At 39.7% G+C, this 21,806-nt stretch overlaps 1 protein-coding gene across 1 annotated transcript in view; it reads left to right on the forward strand.

The window, feature by feature from the left end:
- Window positions 1–1,549: 1,549 nt before the first annotated feature.
- Window positions 1,550–21,806, forward strand: part of adgra1b (adhesion G protein-coupled receptor A1b) — a 141,534-nt gene continuing 121,277 nt past the window's right edge. Inside the window, exons 1-2 of the mRNA XM_019882181.1 lie at window positions 1,550–2,180; window positions 16,669–16,740. Of these exons, the coding sequence (XP_019737740.1) occupies window positions 1,963–2,180; window positions 16,669–16,740 (290 nt within the window). The 5' untranslated portion in view covers window positions 1,550–1,962. The remainder of the gene's footprint in view (window positions 2,181–16,668; window positions 16,741–21,806) is intronic.

Below are 21,806 nucleotides of genomic sequence, written 5' to 3' on the forward strand. Positions count from 1 at the left end.
ATTCCAGACACACCAGGTGACGTTCCCATTGGTCCCCATGGAAAATCCGCATGTGCACTTACAGCTACACAACAACTGCATCTGTGAAAATGCATGAGCGGCAGCCATGGGAGACGTCAAGCGAGCACAATGTGAAGGGAACCAGGCCTGAAAGTGTGGATAAGCACAGGATGTGTTGGTCCCTGTGTAGTTTACCCATGTCAGGAGAATAAAAAGGTTTTTTTTACCTGTCACACTGATGATTTGAAAACATTCACCGCATTTGCCAGGCCAATGAGCGTGGACTCAAATGATCTTTTGTTGTCTGATCTGACCAACGTACATAATGAGGGGGGAATTCTCACATATAAGCTGTGCTTAAGCATCGTACCCTGGGGAACACAACTATCTTAATTCGGTTCCAAAGGACAGGCAAGGTTCTACATTAAGGTATACTGTGTTTAAACTCTGCATCCTCTTCTTAAAAACAAAACTTGATAAATGCAAAAAAATAAAATAAAATGAGCATGAGCAAAACATATCCCAATGTTTTGTGTACAGAACAATCTGTCATGTCAATAATTTGTGTTGAGTCAGTCTCACACACACACACACACACACACACACACACACACACACACACACACACACACACACACACACACACACACACACAGACACACACACCTCACTGTCCTGGATTTGTATGCAGCCCCCGATGTGTCAGGTATGATCAGAATAATAGCCATTGATAATCTGTTCTCTCAATTTAGTAATCCATACCATCAGTTTGCTACACTGTACCCTTTGTTTAGAAACCTGTATCCTTCAATTATTGAAGAGAATTTATGATTATATTATTATAATTATTTTTGCCATACCTTGGCACAAGGGGGGCTCCATATATTTCGGACAACAATTATCCCTCTTCCTTCAGATTTCTGATCTCAGTATGACTTTGTTTCCGTAGTTCAACTGAAAAAGTGAAGCTCATCTGCAATTTACAGTCGATTTAATAGAGGGAACAGGAAAATCATGGGAACACATCGGAATCCCCGATTTTTGTGTAAAGGGCCATGAAAATTTATCTGACCTTCATTTAAGTCACATCATTAGACAACACAATTTTCATATTAATGCCACACAATTTGTGTAAGTTTCTGTGTTTTTATTGACCACAAAAGTTAAACATGTAAATGGATGGTGGGAAAAGTATGTGAACCTTTGGATTTAATAACGACTGAAAGCCCCTCATTTGGCAGCATTAACCTCAACAAAATATGTCTTGTAGTTGCAAATCCGACATGCAAATCAAGAGAAATTCGGCATTATTCCTCAAAACAAAACTTAGTCATGTGGCGTGTGAGCCGTGTGAGGTGAGAATGAAACGTTGCAGCTCAATATTGTTGTTTAATATTGTGGTCATTGTTTGAGTGTGAGTGTTAAAATAAATGTAAACAGTGCATCCACCCTGTTATGTATTGACGACAGATGACATGTCATGTGACTTCTGGATTCGGAAAAGTTCAGAACCCACGCGGAAGCCCAGGAGGCTCGCTGGGAGGGACTTTGTGCACGCGAAAGGCAACAAGTCCAAGGCTGGTGACAGCGGCCGGTCGCAGCTCTGACAAAACTATTTAGAGAATAATTAGAGAGGCTTTGTTGACTTAAAATGTGTCATTAAACTGTGAGGGTTGATGTGCAGCAAAGTTTGTCTCGACTTTTGGAGCGCGTCGTTCGATGGCACGGCAGAAAAGAACATTAGAAGTTGAATGGGAAGAATGGAACGCAAGTCACCCATAGATTTACGCTTGACCAAAAAAAAGCTGCGCCAGTAATTTGCTGCTTGTGGATATGACGGCGTGAGTGCGGCTTCACAGGCTGGACTTGAAACCGAGCCCATGTGAAATGGTTTGGACCTGGACTACAAGCTGGGAGGACATCACTTGACGCGGATGAGCGTGAGAACAAGCACAGTCCATCATGAGGATTTTGACTTTACTATGCGCCATGGTCGGGCTGTGGGGGTCCACCGATGCCAACAGAAACTGTCCGGACCTGATCGTGGACAGCTGTCAGTGTTTGGCCGAGAGGTCCAAAGACCTCAGCAGGCAGCACGTCCGAGTCAAAGTTGTGTGTGATGATGTGGACCTGATGGAGACACTACACCCAAGCTTTTTACCTAACAGAACCTTCTCACTGTAAGTAATGTGAAACCTATGCAACTCAGCAGTAGTGAGTGAGGGTTGCGACGTTACGACACTTTGTGGAATAGAAACTAGAAACAAAGGAGTTAAAAATGGTACGTCAACGGTACGTGATCAATTTCATTCCGTTTGATACCCTGCCACAGTATAAAGCCTTAAAGTTACAGCGATACACTTTTATAGGAAAAATAAACAAATTGCAAATAGAAATTATTTTTAACTGTGCTTATTTCATTTTTTTTTTCAAATAAATGCATACTGTACATCATTGTTCTTTTCTCCACACGCTACTACAAGGCTGATAGCAATTTTCATTATCTTTGAACTTTGTAATTCAGCGATTTTATTATAAAATCAGCAAACAAAATGGCAGGCGCCCCCATAGCAGCAAACTCCCAGTCGCCTTTGTCAGCTAATACCATATTTTCTGCATCATTCTGAAAGTTATTCAAATTTGGATGTTGCCTTTTGATTGCAACTCTGAGAACACTTCCTTAATAGTCCTGCGTGCTCTCCCGTTGATGAAATAGCACTTCTTACGCTTGGGGTGGGGGGTTGATAATGTTCCTTGCCCTGCTGCAGGTGCACTGACTCACTGCCGAACTACTGACTGATTGCTCCAGTAATAGACAGTTTCATTTCTTGGAGATTTGAGGAGTGCATTCAGAGTGTGAAAGTACCGTACATATGAAAATGGCCATTGACAAATTAAAGCCAAGCACTCAGTCTGCACTGCGAGTTCAGTTGATTAATACTACCATTTTGCTTACTGTAATTTATTTAGTTTGGAGTTTTCTTGTGTGCAGTCAGAAGGGGCTTTTCTTCCTCTAAGTAGGGAATGGTTAAGGGTTGTGTTCTGTATTTGCATTTGTCAATGTGTTGCTTTTTGCAGCTTCCAGGTACTGAGGAAATTGGATTTTTAAAGTGGTGCATCTTTACAAATAAAGGAAGCAAAACGTAACTAATGCTGGGAAATATATGTTTGGGGATGTGGAAGTAACTTAATTGGTAGATGAACAAATTTTGAATAGCAAGTATGGAAAGTAGACTACAGAGAGCTGATTGGCTGATTCGGATCAGCAGATATTGTACATTTTCTGCGAAATTGGTGATCGGCTTAAATGTCATAATTTGGTGTTCGATCATGGATGTCATTGATTTGCGAAATAAGACATGACTGCAGACAATCAGGGACATTCTGCCATCATTAATTATCCAAGGTATAGGCATATACAGTCTGACCCCCCAGGTAACATTTTCAATATTTATGGTGATGGAGCTGATGGTAGTTGGAGGACCCCACAAAGCAGAGAGGCAGGGAGGACTGACCAAGATGTATTTAACAAAAATACAAACACAAGCACACTGGAAAAAACTAACTGAAGTACTCAAACAAAGCCCTCAAAACAACAAGGAAACAAAGAAGCAAAAACCGAGGATAGAAACAAAACATGACAGGAACACAGACACTCACAATGATCCATCAAAGACTGGCAGAACCCAGGGAACTAAATACAAGCAAAGTGACGAGACAATAAGAAACACCTGGAAAAGACACAAAGGGGTCACATTGAGGGAGCTGATTGGTTAAACACAAGAGACACGGATGACAAGAACAGGTGGAGACAAAAAGGGCAATGGGAACAAAACCAAATGTAATCTAACCAAAAACATAACTATGGGTTCAGTAAAAACTTTGCATTTTGTAAAATAAAAAAATAAAATATAGATTGAAAAGGATGTGGAAAGCCGAGTTTTTTATTTTTTAGAACTGACAGCCATCAACATTTACAAATCAGCAACAAATTAAAAATAGTAAAATTCACAATGTGCTGCAACTGTGCTTTAATGAAAAATAATTATATGCTACAACAGAAGTGTTTGTTGCGTATGAATTGTGTTGCGTCCGTGCGTGTGGTAACTGCATCAACGCCTGTGTTGTTATGCATCAGTTTGTCCATGCATGACCGTTGTAAGGTTAAACGGTTCAGAATGTGGATGGATGTGTTGTGTGGCTTGGAAAAAACAAAACAAAACAAAAAACACTCAGTCCCGCACATGACGAAAGTTATGCAATGATGCATTACATGACAATGTGCTGGGTATATTCCCGACGATATTCTTCAACAAGTTGTGTTATTTTATCCACTGGTAATTTTGAAATTATAAATATGGTCACGTAATGTTATAAAAGACAATATGTGTATTGTCCATACATGACAGCTTACACAGAAGTTTATTTCTTGCGTGTGTGCTGTTGAAGCAGCAGCGGCTGCATGTGTCCGTCGCTCGTTCTGTGTGTGCCCCTCTTCCCTCCCACTCTGCAAGATGATTCTCATCTCCTGGTTTAAACTGTCCATCATCACCAAACTTGGTCAGTATTGTCCGTCCCCCTCTGTGTCACACGGGTGCAGTTTATGTGGTGTAACTTCAGACAGAGTTTATTGCCCCCCGTTGTCACATCAAATAGTCAATATTTTACTCTAAGCTAATAATACCTTGAAGCGTGTTGCAGTGCGGCCGTTGTTCACTGGGAAGAGTCTGCTCTTGCTCGGACTCGGCATCTCAATCATCCTTAGACTCAGCCTCGTCAATATTTTGAAACCTATGTAATGCTTCCTCAACTGTATAACTTTTTTTTTTTAATTGACCATGGTGTGTTTTTATTTTTTTTTAAATCAATGTCACCACTGCAAAGTGGTTACTATGACAACCCAGCATAGGAAAAATGACTCCTAATTATTATTGTGTTTTTCAATACAGTAAAATGGTGGCATGGGAATAATATACATACAAACACAAGGAAAGTTAAAAGGCCGGCAACATCATTAATCTTTGTGAACAGAGTAACAACACAATAAAGTTTGAGAACTGTCAGAATGACGGCCCTTGTAGGGTTGACGGCCGCATTACAACATCAGCAGGAAGAAAAATGCCGGGAACAGTCTTTGATGCTGTAACTACAAATTTATCCCTGCAAATATTAACAAGCCACTGCCTCCATTGCTCATCAAAGCGTGGTTAGACCATGAACCTGGATGGACTGGCACACAGCAGTGATAGCTTGATGTACTGTCCTCTCTCCTCTTCTTGACGTCTTGATGAATTAACGCAACCACAACGCTTACAATCACAAAAAAAAATCCCCAAAACGTTGACAGTTGGTAGGGATTCTCTGAAGTAAAACCGCTTCAAAACACGGGTGCCCGGAAGTACCAGAAAGGCCTTATGAGATTGGTAACCTAGTTCAGATTAGCAGCAGCTACATTATGTGTTAGACACATCGTGCAGGCGACAACCCACGCTTGCGTCCTATAGAAAATACTTTACATATGCTCATGTTAGCTGGCTATGTGCTTTTGAGTTGACCCACAGTTTAGTTGTTGTTAATGTTGTTGTTTAACTCACCCGATTATAATATAATTATAATTACACTGAAGTTCGGCGCCATGGAGGCTGAGGCTTGCAGTAGGAGGGAGCACCAGGCTCGTCAGACGTGGCACTCTGTTATAAAGTTATACACGTCATGCTGTCGCCTTGACACAAAATCATCTTTTGTTGCACTGAGGCGACTCTTCAACAAAGTTAAGCCACACTCGTGATCTGCGCCGGGTGCACCTGCACGTCACGCGCATACAGTATATGCACTTCATCTTCGTTGGTGTCAGCAACTTCTTCAGCGGACAAGGCACCGGAAATGTAAAATGCAAACAATTCCAGGACATTCTGTGAACGTTAGTCCCAATTCCGATCCATTCTCGAGACTTGATGCAGAGGCACCTGCCCTCTGTAGTTTGTTTGAATTTTTTTACAGTCAAGTCTGAAAATTACAGTCTGGAAAAAGTTTGGAAATTATGAAATCTCATTTGTATAGGAACCCTGTCAAGTTGCAACATGATTCAGCCTTATTCCTCGGTGAGCTGCTCTGGAGGGCCAGGAAGCAGTTTTCCTGCGCTAGGAAATGTGACCTTTGTCAGGCTGAAGTGGCCTCCCCGCTCACTCTTTTGTTTAGATGTGCTGTGCAAATAAACACATATATACAGGGAAGTGTGCACATACCAATGTCAACCATAGTCAGCTCTACAAATCTCACAAATGTTTCCCCAAATGTTCTCTTGTCATATTCCTCTGTTATTACAACCCACATGGACAATGAACTGCTTGTCAAAACATTTCCTCAGCGACCACTCAAATGCAACATTACGTTCAAGTGGTGCAACCGCTGCCACTTTTGTTTACAGTTGCTTTTTCTTATTTTCTGTAGAAATATTGGTGATGTGAGACTTGCAATATTGCATTTTCAATTCCATCGAGAAGGCAGTCACCAGCTACGGCTGTGTGGGGCAGCCAGGATTATTACAGTTTGTTTATTACAGGAATTAATTCTAGGCAGTTTTTATTTCATTTTGAGTTATGTTTTTTTAAAATGTAGATAGTTTTAATTCGTTTTCAGGGCCGCTCTGTTAGTTTTTAGGAGTTTTAGATTTTTCAAAAACACTTCGTTTTAGTATTAGCTTTAATTTTTTTTCAATGAGTTGTCATTGTGTACCATATGTTGTATCGTAAAAATTAAACAAAAATAGAATGTAGTTTCATTTACTTTTTGTTTTTTTAAAGCATTTTAATTTTTATTATATTAGAATTATTTTTTCAATTTTAGTTGTAGTTATTTCGTTAGTGTTTATTTACTAAAGTAGCCTTGGTTGCAGCAAGGGATGCAAAAAAGAAGAAATCAATAAATACCATCTCAGAGTGAGCATATTAATCATTTTTTTCAATATTTCGGTCGATGGCGTGGATCTTATTATTGATTGATGTCAAAGTATTTCAGGCCAAGTGGCGCTTGGGTGAAAAACAAAAAATAGAATCAACAAATCAATCCCTTGATCCTTAAATCAAGTAAATATAGCCAATGGCTCTCCCTTGTAGAGGCAGACATACTGTTGTAGAGACCTTTTATAGTGAATGCAGAGATTTGCTTCTAAATACAATACCGTATTTTCCGCACTATAAGGTGCACCGAAAAGTCTTCAATTTTCTTAAAGCTCACGGCGCGCCTTAAAATCCGGTGCGCCTTGTGTATGGTCATTACGGTAATATGTCGACCCCAAGATGGCTCCTTCCTGGAGACATGCTTACAATGTTATAACTTGCTGTTGGTTCAGTGAACTGTGTCGCTGCTTTATTAAATACGTTTTTTGTTGCAGCTCCGAAAAAAGGAGAGCTGTGGTGTTGTTTTTTTAAAACGCACACTTTATGAATGTTTTTCACAGTCTCAACAAATACAGTTACGTCTGTCCGTCTCCGTGTCTTCTTTTCTTCCTTCGACTCGAGAGGCGTTCATGACCGCCTCTGAAAAACGTAAATTAACGATTCCTTCGTTGAAACTACAAAAATGGAAAATAATGCATCAAAACAGAAAATCAAGCGAGGAAATTACAAAATAAATTCTATAGCCCCCCCTACAGAATTTATTTTGTGATTTCTTCGTTTGTGAATACAGTACACAACAATGTAATAAATAACAAACACTTCTGAGACAGTCCAGTCTCCTACAATTTACTGACGTCTGATCGTTCTGTTGCAGCTAGGCTCAAGGAAATGCCAAAATAAATTCTGTCGGGGGCTATAGAATTTATTTTGTGATTTTCTATTTTGATTACTGTATTTTCAATTTTCGTAGTTTCGTTGAAGTAATCGTTAATTTACGTTTTTTGGAGGCGGTCATGAACGCCTCTTGAATCAAGTGAAGGGCTGTAGCTCCATCTAGTGGATGCATTGTAGATTGCGCCTTATAGTCCAGTGCGTGCAATATATGAAAACATTTTAAAAATAGCCCATTCATTGAAGGTGTGCCTAATAATCCAGTGCGCCTTTTAGTGCGGAAAATACGGTATATATTTTTGAAGGTAATCACTGAAAAAGACTGAGAATTATGTAGTACTTCATTGTGGAGGTTTCGAATTCAACAGTTTGCCTGACATTTTGGGTATGGCACCCAAGTACACATTTGGGTGTCCTGCAGGAGTCCCTCCCACATTATATAAGAACTAAGGGCCTATGTGTCCCATCACTGGCTGTCCGATGCAATTTTACATTACCTAGTTATAATTACTTGGCAAATGTATACCGTCTGATTAGATTTTTTTGGTCTATTATTAAAAAGAATATATTTTCATCCAGACTATATCACAAACATTTTTGTGGTCAGTGAATTGAACGCCCGAGAATAAACAGATGGTAAGGAAAGGCTGCAATGGTTAGAGTGGAGAATTGCCCCAAGTTTTGTTTCATCATCGCTTATGCTGTTGGAGCTGACAGCTTGCCTTGTGGACCTAATGCGAGGGAACACAGCTTGTCCACAGGAAGAAAAACAACAGGTTTTGCAAGAGATGGTCGGATTGAGTAAAGATGGAAAGCCGGATCAGGAGCAGCAGACAAAGCGTCATTGGAGACATGAAGCATGAGTATCAGAATGCTGGGATCCTCGGGACAGAAATTGTTCAGGAAAATGTTAGAATAGTTGAGCCCAAGGCCCATTTAAGATCGTATGGCTTCTGTAAATAGATTGTCAGGTGTAACTCATTGTATCTGACTTCCATGATGAAAACTGTGGACTAAGAGGTGTGCACTCAAAGAGATTATGGAAACTGAGCTCTACGCATTTTTTGCAGTCGAAATTTTCTCAGTTGAATCTTTTCTTTTTTTGCGTAATTGAAAACTCATTGTTGGTGCAATATTATGATATTGTTCCTCACCCTGGTTCTCCTCAAACTGCCTCTTGTAGCCGGGGTATCCTAACAAGGTGATGTTCCCCTTGAGGAACACCGGCTTTTGGAAGTTGGCGCTGGCTAGGGCAACCCTCTTTGATCTGAGGATGTCGCCAGCTATAGCGAGCATCCTCTCGCTAGGGTGGGCGGTGTTGTATTTGATGAATAATGTAACCCTTGAATGTTGTTCTCACCTGTATTCAGAGGCTGCGGGATGACATTTACAGTTATGGTTTAGTTATGTGTTTTTCGGCTGTCTTCTTTCGAAAATAACCAAAAGGGCAGGACAGTGTGCAGTTGCATCTTTTCTCATGAAAACTCATTCTAACTCACCTCTCTCTTGACGTATCTTGCCGGCAAATGAACCAGAAATAAAATCGATGATGAGTTGCTAAATAAAATATGCCTCACGTCTAACGAGCAAGTGACCTGGAGTCACCCCATGCAAGTAACAAGATGGGCATATACTGGGTTCTTCACTCTTAAAGGGGTCTGGGAGCCCCCATGCAGACCCCTGTGAGAGCTATACCAACTTAGGTCGGTACTAACGGGTAACTAGCAGCCGACCAAATACATTACCCGCTCGAAACAGGGATTAAGTGGCGGTGTTGTATTAGCAACATTTCAAAATTCCCAGAAAAATTACTTTCATCAACATCCAGGGGCTTTTGACTTTAGAGGATTATTTTCTGTCATATTGTTCTGCAGAGCGCCATGAATGTTTGGAAGTATAATTTATTGCAACATGCAAATGTTTGTGAGGACTCAATTATTTCTTGTTGTAGTTTTTCCGAATTCAATCAAAATCTTCAATCTGACATCATTCTATTTTTTCAAAACTCTTTACAATAAATAAATAAATAATGTTTTTGTTAATTCTCCAGGGAAAAAAAAATGCCCAGGTCAGCTTGGCCAATTGACCCATCAGTAGAGTAATGAATGAAAATGGAGGACACTATGGTGCAAAGCCAGGCTAATTGGATCATCACAACACTGATCCAACTGAAAATCAGTGTTGCATGGAAAATAAAATAAAATCATGAAAAATGTAAAAATGCCACCAGGAAATCAGACTTTTGTTGACTCTATTTAAAAAAAAAAAAAAACCCAGCTGCATTACAAAAGTAGATCCTACATTACTGCATTGCTCTTGCATATAAATCTTCTCGAAGGGTAAAAACCACACAATAACATCCATCTGTACAGAAAATTATGCGGCATAGGAGTTTGTCTCTTGATATACTGTACCTTCAATAGGCAGACTTGGCTGAGCACAAACAATAATTGTGCTCTATGGAGTGCACTTTAAACAACCATGCTCAGTGGGTGTGAATAATTTACATTCAAGTGGCTCCCCATCTGCTGTTTCCTTGTTTTAGAGCATCTTTGTACAGTATTTTAGATATTGAGCTACAGTAAAATAATTCTAATGTACTGATGATTGACACACAGGGAGGGAGATTCTTTTTGCATTGTGATCTGTGTTTTAATACATTCGCCCTCCGAAGTATTGAAATAGTGACAGCATTTCGCTTATATTTGCTGTGCAAGAGGTTCCCGTACCAACGGAAGCTCTGCCTAGTAGCCTATTAATAATTGTAGAAAGAAAGAAATATTATTCGTATGAAAAACATCTTTAGATCATAAACATAAACCAGTCAAAATGAAAAACTTTAGTATGGTGGTAACTGAGCGTGCATTTTTTTCTGATGTCACTGTGCAAAATGTAACCTTGAAAAGTCAATTGTTGGAATAAAGGTAGATCAAGTAGAACCTCCTCAACACAGTTGCAAAGTTAAATTTTTTGTTTGAACCCATCCGTTTTTAATGACAGCGATTGAGACAAATGACAAGACAAATTATTTTAACATGAATGTCAAGCTTTGGTTTTGCCTGTGAGGATTACATTTAAGGCTCTATCAGGCTGAGTGCAACCAGTTGTTGAGTCTTTTGGAAGGTAGCGAATGTTGCGTTCTTGTCAGCAATCGTTGAAGATGGCTGTTGTTTACCAAATGGTCGGCAGACGTTCGCCTGTACTTTTCTTGTCGCAAGGGAATTTTGAACATCCTCAAAATTTTCTTGCGACAAGGAAAAAAAAAACCACGAAAACTGTTGGTGAACTTCTGGCGACCGTTTGGGGAACATTTGGTTGCAGCTCAGTGCGATAGAGGTAGATAACGTTCAAAGTCAGAGGGGAATACTTATTATTGAAGCAATGCAGAATGAGATTAATCAGTCCAAAAGAAGTCACCTTGTTCTGCTAAATTCCCCTTCGCCTCATTCTCCACCACTTGAATAAACAACTTGGGAATTTCCTTCTCAGTTTCGATGGTCGCATCCCAGGCAGATGGGCCTCACTATCATATAGAGGCTGTGAGAGTCTGGCAACATATTCTCATAGGTAACCCCTGAAGCAGTGTCAGTTTCCCATCGAAGTTCAGTGTTGGTTGATATAAAATATGTTGTTTTCATTGGCTGTGCCTTTTAACTCTATCTTCTAGAACAACACAGCATTTGGCCGGTTGAAGAAAAGTGTCTCAAAACCTTGAGGCCAGCGGATCCAAATGTTTGTAATAGTTAACATTGTGATCTCTCCTCTACTTGGTCCTTATGATTGGTGGTGTGGATAGTGCGGGTTGCTATTTTGTTTTTGTTTTTTTTTGCTCTCGTGAAATAATACAGCTGGGTGTCTCTGGTGCATGGCCGCCAGGGATCTCGTCTAGATTAGCTACATTTCAGTCCGACCACACAGTGTGACACCTGGCTGTTGCAAGGACAAATTGGAAGTCTGAGCTCCTGTTTAAATTAAGAATCGTCACAATTGTGTTTTTGCTGTTTGGAGAACATTTGGTGTCATGTTATGTCTTGTTTCCCCGTGTGACTTTTTGTGTTTTCCTTGATAAGTTTGGTTTACCGCCGTTTTGATCATCCTGGCTCTTTGTGTTACCTAAACACCTCCATCCTAGCCTATGTGTTTTGTCCAGATGTTCCTTTTTGTCTCGTCTATTTGCTTGTGTTCCGTTCCCTGTTTCCTTTTAGTCTTTGTCGGATCATTGCTTTTGTTGGTAGTTTCCGTTGATGTCACGTCTCCATGCGCTAGCTAGTTTTGTGTGATTGTTTTGGAATTTTATTAATTTGCTATTTTTGAATCCACATGCATTTCTGTTTCATTTTTGGAAAATAAACATTTTGTTTTGAGTTCATCCTGCCTTGCCCCCCCCCCCCGACCCCCTGCATTTGTGTCCGACTTTTTGCCAACATCGCAACAACCAGCCACCTCTGACAAGAACTGTCATAGATTTCAATTGTCTCCATAAAATTCCTGTTTTGAAGGCTTGACAGACCTTAACATAAACATTAATTGTTGCTGCAGTTAACCTACATTAGCATGCTTATGTCCTAAAAGCAATATTTCCCAAACTTTATTTAGCCAAGGCACCTATTTTACATGGAAAAAAAAAATCCAGGCGCTCTCTGCTATGTACCATTATAATTATCAAGTATCAAGTACAACTCTATTGTCAAATGTGCTGTATGTGTAACATGCAGCACAGATGAAATTTTTACAAATAAAAATTAAATAAAATTACCAACTTTAATTTAAAGCAATGCAGTTGGCAGAACAGTTCATTAAACGTAAAAATAAAATAAACTACTAAAATCATTCATTCATTCATTCATTTTCCGAGCCGCTTTATCCTCACAAGGGTTGCGGGGGGTGGTGGAGCCAATCCCAGCCGTCTTCGGGCAGTAGGCGGAGGACACCCTGAACCAGTTTCCAGCCAATCGCAGGGCACATAGAGATGAACATTCATCCACACTCGCACTCACACCTAGGGACAATTGCGAGTGTTCAATCAGCCTGCTTTCATCCACATTCGCACTCACACCTAGGGACAATTGAGAGTGTTCAATCAGCCTGCCATGCATGTTTTTGGAATGTGGGTGTCATGTAGTGAAGAACCCCAAAAAGCAGGCAGGAGGGAGGAGCAAGGTGAACTTGGCAAATTGTATGAACAAAATGCTGAGAAAACTAAATCCAGAACAAACAAATTCCTGGAAACAACAAGAATCCAAAGTAACAAACAAAATCCTGGAAACAACAAGTATCCAAAGTAACAAACAAAAACCGATGGCAGAAGCAAAACACTAACAGAAACAGAGTCAGCAACAGAAACAGCGACAGCAACAATGACCCGACACTCAGTGGTCAGGCATCAAGTCTTTTAAAGTGACAACTAACGACACAATGACCAACAGGTGTGCAGCTGTAGGCAGAGCCCTACAGTGCCACCTGTTGGTCACAAACAGAACCATGTCAGTGGGAGGAAACCGGAGTACCTGGAGAGAACCCACACAGGCCTGGGGAGACCGGGCAAACACCACACAGGGAGGCCGGAGATGGAATCGAACCCTGCACCTCTGCACTGTGAGGATGACGCGCTAACCACTGGACTACTAAAATAATGATATGATGAAAATGTATTGATCATAAAAATTAAATTGTACCGAAATAAAGTTGAAAAACTCTCACCACACTTTCAGTCAGTAATAATTGTGGATCCGTCTGTGCACCAACTTTTGGTTAGTGTAAGGATGGAGTCGAATGAGTTGACCAGTGTCATGGAAGGGATTGTTGTTGACATGCTTGCCATTTAACCACTGCATGTACAGTACAATGGCTGTTTTTATCACAGTGTCCGAATAGTGCATCTACTTTATTCCATTAGCAGTGAAGCAAAAACTAAATCCTCACTGACACCATAGTAAAACATGGGTTATGTGTAATGGTTCACAGAGCTGACTGTCATACAGCTTCTGCTCTTTGCTCTGTGATGAACTGGCGACCAGTCCAGGGTGTAGTCCACATACTGTATGGCCATGACCGTGATCCTGAGCTGAAAATACAGCATCAGAAATTAATGGACAATAGTCACAGTAAAATGCACATATTAAAATGAGACACTTGTAACATTGAGTAGCGTGTCTTTGTTGTTTGCGGTAAGTATAACTTGTGCTTGAATACTCATGATTATTCCTTATTCTCATCCCTATTCGCGGCAGTCCACGGAATCCTGTAATCCTGAATTCTTTGCAGTTTATGTACAGAGAACATAATTGACAATGTAAATAATGAGTTGGACAGATACTCAGAAGTGGGTTTGTTGACATAATGATCAGTTATGTTATTCCACTCATTTCCTGGACATTAGGCAGATGCCCGAGTTAGGCACGTAGGGGCCGGCAAACCGATACACACAAAAACATACACAATGCATGACACGCTTGAGTTTGCTCAAACAGAGGCTGCCTGTCCCTGTGAGGGATGTCCAAAAGGGGAGGTGTAGGTTTTCCGGGGAACAGGAAGAACGAAACCCAGTGACAGAACAATCTATCTCATGATCTCACAACATTCATATGTGACTCTCAAACAGGGACGTGCTGGGAACAAAATTTAGCTTGTGAATATGCATTGACGGCGGTCGTCACCTGCCCAAAAATAACCGAGGGAGGAGTAGGGTGTTTATATGTATGAGTGTTGCGGCCGTCATGCGTTGAAAAGTTGTCGTCGACGAGCTGTCATGCGCCAAAATTTTTCAATAGATGTAAAAAAATATTGGGAACCTCACCGAATCAGCATTTATTGGCTTAAAATGTCTTAAGTCAGAGAGCGTGGTGTGAAAATAAAACTCAAGTAACTCGCCCCCAGTAGAACATTGATGTCTAGATCAACAATAATTAAAACGTATAAACTGTTGCTTTCTGACTTTTGACTCCTTTCCACTTCACCCAGCTTGGTGTTGTGAATTGAGTAGGAATTTCACACTTGTATCTTTTATCATTTAAGGTAAGAAAAAAAACCCTAATAAAAGTTACAGAAACCATCAATCCTTTTTTAGCTGTTATCGTCATCACAACAGTGGAATGCTCAACTCAGAACTCATGAAGCTCTTAAAATATTCATCAATATTTCGTGTTTTTTTTAATTGAGCCTATCCATAATAATGACTTGATTACATCTGCACGAATCACAGCAATCATCCAGTAACTTTCTCTATTCTGTGGTGTAAGTTGTAACATGTAAAGTTCCTCTCGATTTGAAATTCAAATGCAATCTAAAATAACACACACGACTAGCAGACAACAGCAAAGTCAATTAGTCGACCAAACATCTTGCTGCACACGAATGATCCGAACCTACTGATCATAATGTCCGATCATTCCCTTTTTGCGCATACAGTAAACATTATTGTCACGTTAAATACATGCGGTACACATTTCAAATGACAGAATGTTTCTCTTTGAGAAGCTTACTTTTTAAATACATTCCATTTGACACCCCCCAAAATATTATCGTCTTATGAAAAGTAAAATTTTGAGGCAGTCCCACATGTAAATGGTGTGTTGCATGCAGATGTGATTCAGCTGACACAAGCTTGAGTCTGTCCTGGTGCTTATGCTGTGCGAAGGCGTCCTGTCTGCAGCCCCGCTTTACAGGCCAAGTCAAGTGTTATCACTCAAGGGAGGATTGGTACTTTCCCCAAAGAATGTATAGAAGCGTCCCAAATAGATGAGGTAACAAGTTGTGGTAACCTTCTTTTCAAGAGTTGGACATTCTTAGAAACGCAATAATTTGCACTCTCAAAGTTCTTTCATGAAGAACCTTTCAGGAACTTAATGGTGGGATGACCCAAGGACGAACTCATGAGCTTTTCCAGATAAACATTCAGAAACAGGAATTGCATTTGAAAACTTGAAAGGAGCATTTGCTATTCTCAGTGTAAGATTTACGTAAAAATATACTTCTGTCAGTGACAGCGCACTGTGATCGGGAGATTCCATTTTCAGTATAGGCGTCAGTGATACTGGATGTTGGAAACTTAAATCTTGTTCTTCTCTCACTTGCTCAAAATGTGGCTCAAAATTTTGAGTTGGTTTTTAAAGTGTTTGATTCTCAACTTAACATCAGATAAAAGATTGTCCAACCAGTGGAATATACCTCGTCCATTTTACTAATGTCAACACATTTTGTTGTAATCTTACTGCAAGAGTAATTTTTTCCGTTTTAAAAATGTCAGCAATTTCAATCCGTTCATCTCTCGTAGGTCTTTCTAATTTTAACTACCCCCTTGCAATGGCTTTCCTACTGGTGACACTAAGAATTTTGAAACAGGTACTGTATTTATCATTGGAGGAAAAAATTCCCTGGTAGCAAAGCCCCAAAATATAAGGAAACAAAGTTATGGTAAATGGAATTTGTCTGGGAAGTATTTGTTGCAAAATCTGCTAGACCTCCTGCCAAAAATGTAACAGTACTGAGCATGAATAAAATATGTGAAAATGGTTTGTGACAATTGCCTCACTGCATCCCCACTGGTTCCAACATGCAGATGAGTTAGTATAGCGTCTTTTTCGAGATGGCACTACAATATTCAAAATCTAATAGTACTTTTCCAGCAGAGCTTCCGCCGCAGTACACAAAACTAACAACAACAACAAAAAAAAATACAATATGCTGTCTTACCGTGAGTTACATATTTCTTAAACCTTGCATCCCAAGCTTGAAACTTATTCACAAACATATTCACACTAAAATGATATTTATTTGATATGTTTTCAAGACTCCATGCAACTCTAGTTTTTGTGACGTGATCATACTTGTGCACTGTTTATCCTCACCTCATTTCTAATCGTAGTTTGCCCTTGAACAGAAATCTGAGTAACAACAAGATCACTGTGCTGAGGAACGGATCCTTCTATGGCTTGGCATCTCTGGAAAAACTGTAAGTACTTAAATCAAGCTCGCTTTATTGTTTTGTTCTCCCCTGAGTCCCACTATTGCTGTCATGGTACTGGAGCTGTAGAAAGTGAAAAGGAAGACAGAGTGGGAATTACAAGTCCAACTTGCAAGGGGATTGCCAGTAGTTTTCACCTTATAGCCCGGTTACTTAACCTCAATTGCTACAATAAATGTCTTAAAATAGATAATATAAGGCGGCATATAAAGGTCTAATCTAACGCAGAGTGTGGGAGCTCTGACAGTGTGCAAACCTTGTCAACGAATATGACTTTATGTAATGTCCCAAGAGGATTCACAGTCTCAGGCTGATGATGAGATCTATGGTGACCGGGCTACTACTCATGCCTGCCCCCTGAAGTCAGCAATTGATTGCTTTCACTTGTGCACGGCTCTCCAAGAACGGCCTCTTGACCTGGTTGGATGGTGACACGCGTCGATAACGGGGAAATACAGCAGAATGTATTTTGCTGTACTTTTAAGTTAGTTCGTTTTTTAGTCATAGTACAGGTAGGGTATGTACTGCATGTGCACCTAGTATACATTTTATGAACAAAGGTATCATGAATTTTTTTTTTCCCCATTTAAGATCAATTAAGGATGGGTGGTCCACTTAGTTCCCCCTGAATTATCCATGACTGCCCAACTTAAGCCCGAAAAGACTCGTTGGGCAGCTTTACGCTTCCATTTGGTGTAACAATTTCACAAATGCCTTTTTTTATTCCAGGAATATTGTACCCCAAAGCAATGAACAAGTTGCTAAAGATATGCTTGTATTAGTTTGTTGTGGGAGAACTTCAGCGCCCTCAACTCAAGCCCATCATGAAACATCATATGCCTTCATCAACTACAGCAGAGATTATGAGCCAAACCCGGGGTGTCCAACTCTGGTTCTCAATGGACTCTACCCAGCATGCTTTTCATGGGGGTGTAAGCTGGTCCATCTCAGTAATGGTCGCAAGTAGATACAAACATTTTCACTTTGATACTGTACTTGCATCTGTACCTCGATACCGCCACTTAAACTACACCACAGCAAAAACTTTAATCAACCTTGAGTACAAAGCAGTGAAGTACCGTATTGGCCCGAATATAAGACGGTGTTTTTTTGCATTGAAATAAGACTGAAAAAGTCGGGGTCGTCTTATATTCGGGGTCTAGACATTATACCCATTCACGACGCTAGATGGCGCCAGATATCATTGACGCGAATGCTGAACTTGACTCCCCAGGCCAAAGTGATCTACTGTCACGAAGAATAAAAATAAAAATAGCGGTAGCACGAAGAAGAAAAATAAAAAATAAAAAATAGCGGTAAGAAAGAAAAGAGAAGAAAATAATAGAAAAGATTACAGAAAATGGAGAAACGTAGCGACAATCTGGAGAAAAGTGGGTCGAATATCGGCCAGGTTAACCGGCAGCTGAGGAGAAGTTATGATGTAATTTACATTTCAAAAACCAGAGACCATTCATTTACGAATGTGATTGCACTTTAGTTTACATATTTAAATGTTCAGATATTAAGATTTGAATGAGGCAAAATAACAGGCTTTTTCTCTCAAATATATTGTTATAATCAGTTGTTTCAGATGTACTGTCATTATTTTCTGGATAAAAATTAATTTGGTGTTCAAAAAGTCTTTTTTCAAACTTGAGTCTTGAAAAAGAGGGGGTCGTCTTATAATCAGGGCCGTCTTATATTCGGGGCAATACGGTAATAGCTGACAGCTAAGCAACTTCAAATTTGTTTTATTTGTCAGAATTAAAAAAACTGCTATAAGGACATTAAATAGAATTCTTTTCATTAAAAAAAAAAGACTAAAAAATCATTTTGAACATTTTTATCAACAATTCTTACACATTGCTATTACTCCTATTACTTTTTTTATTATAACCAGGACTTACTTACTTAAGTTCGTTATCAAACTTCGACAGAGCTTGCTGATGAGCTGATCATCTGAATCATGTGTGTTGAGGAGAGACAGTGGCACTCTCGGACGGGACTTGCCTTGCCCTGGCCATAGTTAAGTGATTTCTTCACCTCCATCGTTTTTTGTTTTTTTTTAATATGTCAGGTTTTGTATTTTGTTCGAAAGCCCACATTGTTTAGATAACAGTTGCTACGGATGTTTAGCGCATTGATGGATTTATTCCTGTCTGACTTTAAAATGTCCGACTGCATGTGAATTTGCACCTCGTGTCTCGCTGAATATGAGCGACTTTACTCCCGTTATGATCCTCTGACAGACACACACGTTGGAGGACCTTCATTGAATCTCCCACACTCCCAAGTACTGATATTTGCAAGTGATGGTATTGTTTTTTTTCGTCACCTGAAATTCACGGAACAATACTAGTAGCGGTACTTGGTGAAAATCTAGTCCCAAACATATCAAAATAGAGAAGGTCAGAATAAGGATGAGCATCAATCCATAAAAATAAATACGCCAAAACTTAATCCAAACAATGGCATCACCAAATAAGGAAAAACAGCTGGAAATAAGAAGCATGATGAATACATTTAAGATCTTTGAGACAATGGTTTGTTCTGGGTGACACCATCAGTGGATCGTTCTTTTCTTCATCTCCCTTTCTGGGCACTCTGCTCATGCTTTGCCATGCTGAGCATTTGCACTTGATGCCTGGCCAGGTATGCTCAATGAACAGAAAGTGAGTGCCAACTGTTCCCTGGTCTGGCACATTGGACTCATGTGCTTCACTAGCTGCATGACAGGTTCAGAAGAAATTGGCAGCGGATTGACAGGTTTAATAGTGCACGTGTGTGTGATTGCATCATTCATCCTGTTTCTGTCGGTACATGTTTCTTGGGTTCTTGAATAGCAAACAGGCCTGGTGCGATAACCATGCGGGAAATTGTGATCCTGTTTCAATGAAATGTCAACATGAGTCTTTGAATTACTTTCAGTTGAATTATGTCAAATCACTGAAATGCATTTATCTAAACATAGCTTTATGGATATACAAGAAACAAATTACAAGAATAATAATGTGTTTGGCTTTATTTGATATGTTACAATTATTAGAACACATAATTAAAACAACAAATTTGAGATGATGGTTCATAGTGGAAATTGATGTGGTAAATAGGAAAAGTCATTAAGATTGGACGACTGTCTGTGTCTTATGCGTTGTGTTATTTTGTTATTTTGACTTCAAGATGGCACCGCGAGAGTGACTGCCTTTCCAGCAGCTTTTTTGTTCTTGTACTTCTTCCTTTCATAACTTTGCTGCTGTGAATTGGGAATGTCTCCATTGCGACACTAATAAAGGATTTCTTATCTTATAGATAGTGTAGTAGCCATAATGGGAGCATAGTAGGAGCAATAACGTATCGCACTTTCCGCACTATAAGGCGCTTCTGAGTAGAAGGTGCACATTTAATGAATGGTCTACTTTAAAACTGTTTCCATATGTAGGTCGCACTGTATTAAAAGGCGCATTGAATAGAAGCTACAATTGTGGCTGCAGTTGCATTATACATCCACTACACGGAGCTACGCTAAAGGGAATACAATACAACTTTATATATATAGAGCCTTCACAACCGCTGCAGCTTTAACAAAGCGCTTTACAGAACATTTAAAATAGTACGTCCAAGAAATCAGAATACTGAGCCTTATGTAGCTCCCTCAGGATGTAGCATGAAGCGCGACATGAAGTCCATAAAAGTACAGGGTTTATTTCTTGGCAACCTGTTAGAACTGATCACAAACACTTCGTTTAGTCAATAGTTAATGATGCTTTTGGTATTATTTTCGTTTCATATTGGCTGCGCAGAGCTCACAAAGTAGTTGTTTGAGTGTGTGTTGGCAAATGCACATGTCAATTAGTGTCAGGCAGGACACTTTAACGTTACAATTGGTTGCAGCTAATAATCACCAGTAGATGACATTGGAACACTAACCGGGAAGCAACTCAATTGGGAATATAAAGAGACTGTGTAACACTATGTATAAGGCGCATCGGATTATAAGGCCCACTGTCGGCTGTTGAGAAATTTGAATGCTTTTAGGTGCGCCTCATAGTGTGGAAAATACAGAACTATATGTGTATATGTTACGTGGTGTTTGCTTGCTCGAGTAGTACATGGGGTATCGCCATATTTTTTGTTGGCAAATATTACTTTTGCAGGTATCCATGCTGGTGCACGTGCCATACAGAAATCCATTCAGTGTGCTTTTAACTGTTGAAAGGCTTTGTTTTATTAAATCATTTGAAGCGCATTCATCAGGGCACAGTGTGCCTTTCTTGTCAAGTCAGCATTTTGGCGCAACCCTCTATTATGTAGCCCGTCAAACAGGTCATAATACCTCAACTACTTCAGGACGTGATTAATGAAAAAAACAATTTTACCAATCGACCTTTTTAGAGTTGTACTTTTATGAGAACAGTATATTGTGTGAGCACTGAAATTCTGTCACATGTAGGCCAGTATTTAAAAAGGGGATCACGGTATCATACTCATTCCATTGGCATAGTTCAGTATACCGTACTGTAGTTGGTGTTCACGTTAAAGCTCAACTCACAATTCTTTTATAGCCAGCATAATCATCAGTATTAATAAAGGGTCTCTGTGTATTAGATAATGGGCTGAAGAACTCCCCCAAGCTGCCACCCTCTAATGTGGACCCACGCTGTTACTGACATCGGGTCCCACGGTAGCAAAGCTTGAACAAAGCTTGTCACTGTTCCCTGGTCAGTTAGTTTTGCCATTGGTTCCCACCACACAAACCTAATTGTTTGAATGCCGGTGAAGAATCTCTGTGAACCAGATTGTCTTTCATTTTTACTTTGACTATCTTTCTACTTCATAAATCTATTCAAAATTAAAAGTTTGACTACATGAATGTGTGAGACAATCAGTAACTTTTCTTTTTGTATCATTCATATTTGTACATTAGAGACAACACGTTTTTTTCTTCCTTTTCTTCTCTAAAGTATAATAATAATAATAATCATATATCTATATCTATCTATCTATCTATCTATCTATCTATCTATCTATCTATCTATCTATCTATCTATATATAT

The sequence above is a fragment of the Hippocampus comes genome, unplaced genomic scaffold (genome assembly GCF_001891065.2).
Source record: "Hippocampus comes isolate QL1 unplaced genomic scaffold, H_comes_QL1_v1.1 scaffold36, whole genome shotgun sequence".
Classification (NCBI taxonomy): Eukaryota; Metazoa; Chordata; class Actinopteri; order Syngnathiformes; family Syngnathidae; genus Hippocampus; species Hippocampus comes.